At 41.5% G+C, this 1,357-nt stretch overlaps 1 protein-coding gene across 1 annotated transcript in view; it reads left to right on the top strand.

Moving 5' to 3' along the window:
- The window catches only part of rnf17 (ring finger protein 17), a 46,313-nt gene that overhangs the window by 27,278 nt on the left and 17,678 nt on the right, over positions 1-1,357 (top strand). The window contains exons 24-25 of the mRNA XM_015378892.1: positions 846-936; positions 1,268-1,351. Coding sequence (XP_015234378.1) covers positions 846-936; positions 1,268-1,351 — 175 coding nt within the window. The remainder of the gene's footprint in view (positions 1-845; positions 937-1,267; positions 1,352-1,357) is intronic.

Here is a 1,357-nt window from a genome sequence, read left to right as displayed (position 1 = left end):
GCCACATATCTGACTCAATAACCATTAAAACAACTATTTTCATTCTTATTCAGACGGAACTATTCAGATGCTTGGATTATATTAAACTGAACTTCCAATATTCACCACTGTTCGGCGTCAAGTAACCTTTCCTCTGATCATGAAGCAGCCGGCTTGCTTTTTCTCGCAATGAATCCTGGGATATCCAAGGATACCGAGGACACATCCGACCTGTCCTTCAAATCCGGCAAAAAGAAGGACGCGTTTTAAGGCCGCATAATGAGGAGTTTTTGAATCCGACCAGACCTTGGCGCCGCACTACGACGTGATCGGCCTTCGGAGGACGCAGCCCATAAATTCAAACTGAGGCGTTGTTTTCCTTCCTCCTCCCCTTCCTAGATTGTGAAAAAGTAATCTAAAAATAAGTGAAGTGTGTTTTTGCTTCTCATCTCATCAAAGATAATTTTTGCCTCCTAAAGGAAATTAACTAAGTTTTTTTTTTTTTTTTCTTCCTCCCCTTCCTTGCCTCCTTTTTTGTCCTACCTTCCCTTTATTGGCCTACCAACCTTCCTTCCGTCTCTCCTTTACTCAAAGTTACCATTCTTTGAATTAAAAATGTTTTGGGACCAGAACCAAATATAACCGGTGTAAAAACACTTTAAAAAAGCCAGAGACGATAAAGAAGGACTTTAATCTCCGCACATATTGGGCATTTTTTTTATTACAGTTCACTCATGGTTAAACCTAAAGTTGTCTTTTTTAAATTTATTCGGTTTATTTTAAAGTATACTTTGAAACCTTAAGTGGGAAAAGAAATTAAATATCTTTTTCAACATTAAGATGTTTTCCATCTGTTTCTTTTCTAGACCAACAGGAGGCCAATCAACCTGGACTAAAACGGCCTGCGATGTGTTCTCCACCTACCTGGCAGGAACTGTGGCTACTATGACAATCAAGGTCATTTCTATTCTTACAGTAAAATGACTCTTGATCCAATATTGTAATGTAAAAAACTGTAAATCTCTTTATTGTCCCACAATGGGGAAATTCACTCTCTGGATTTGACCCTCCCCTTGGGGAGCAATGGGCTGCCATTGTGTGGCGCCCGGGGAGAAGTTAGGGGTTTTTGCTCAGGGAGGCTGTGGGAGTCGAACCGGGTTCTTGCAACATTCTCAGAGCACAAGCGCAATGCTCTTATCACTACGCCAACACTCCCCAGCAATATTCCATCAGATGTTTTTTAATGGCTTGAATTCACAGCATCTGTCCTCCTATGTGCTTTTTTTAGGAGGTGAAGGATGGGCCTCCGTTCTCTGTCGAGCTGCACTGCTCCAATAGAACTGGAAAATCTATCAGCATTGCCGACTTCCTGGTCAGC

The sequence above is a fragment of the Cyprinodon variegatus genome, unplaced genomic scaffold, assembly GCF_000732505.1.
Source record: "Cyprinodon variegatus isolate N-32 unplaced genomic scaffold, C_variegatus-1.0 Scaffold181, whole genome shotgun sequence".
NCBI lineage: Eukaryota > Metazoa > Chordata > Actinopteri > Cyprinodontiformes > Cyprinodontidae > Cyprinodon > Cyprinodon variegatus.
The sequence above is the reverse complement of the archived record's forward strand: the minus strand, read 5'-3'. Positions and strand labels throughout refer to the sequence as shown.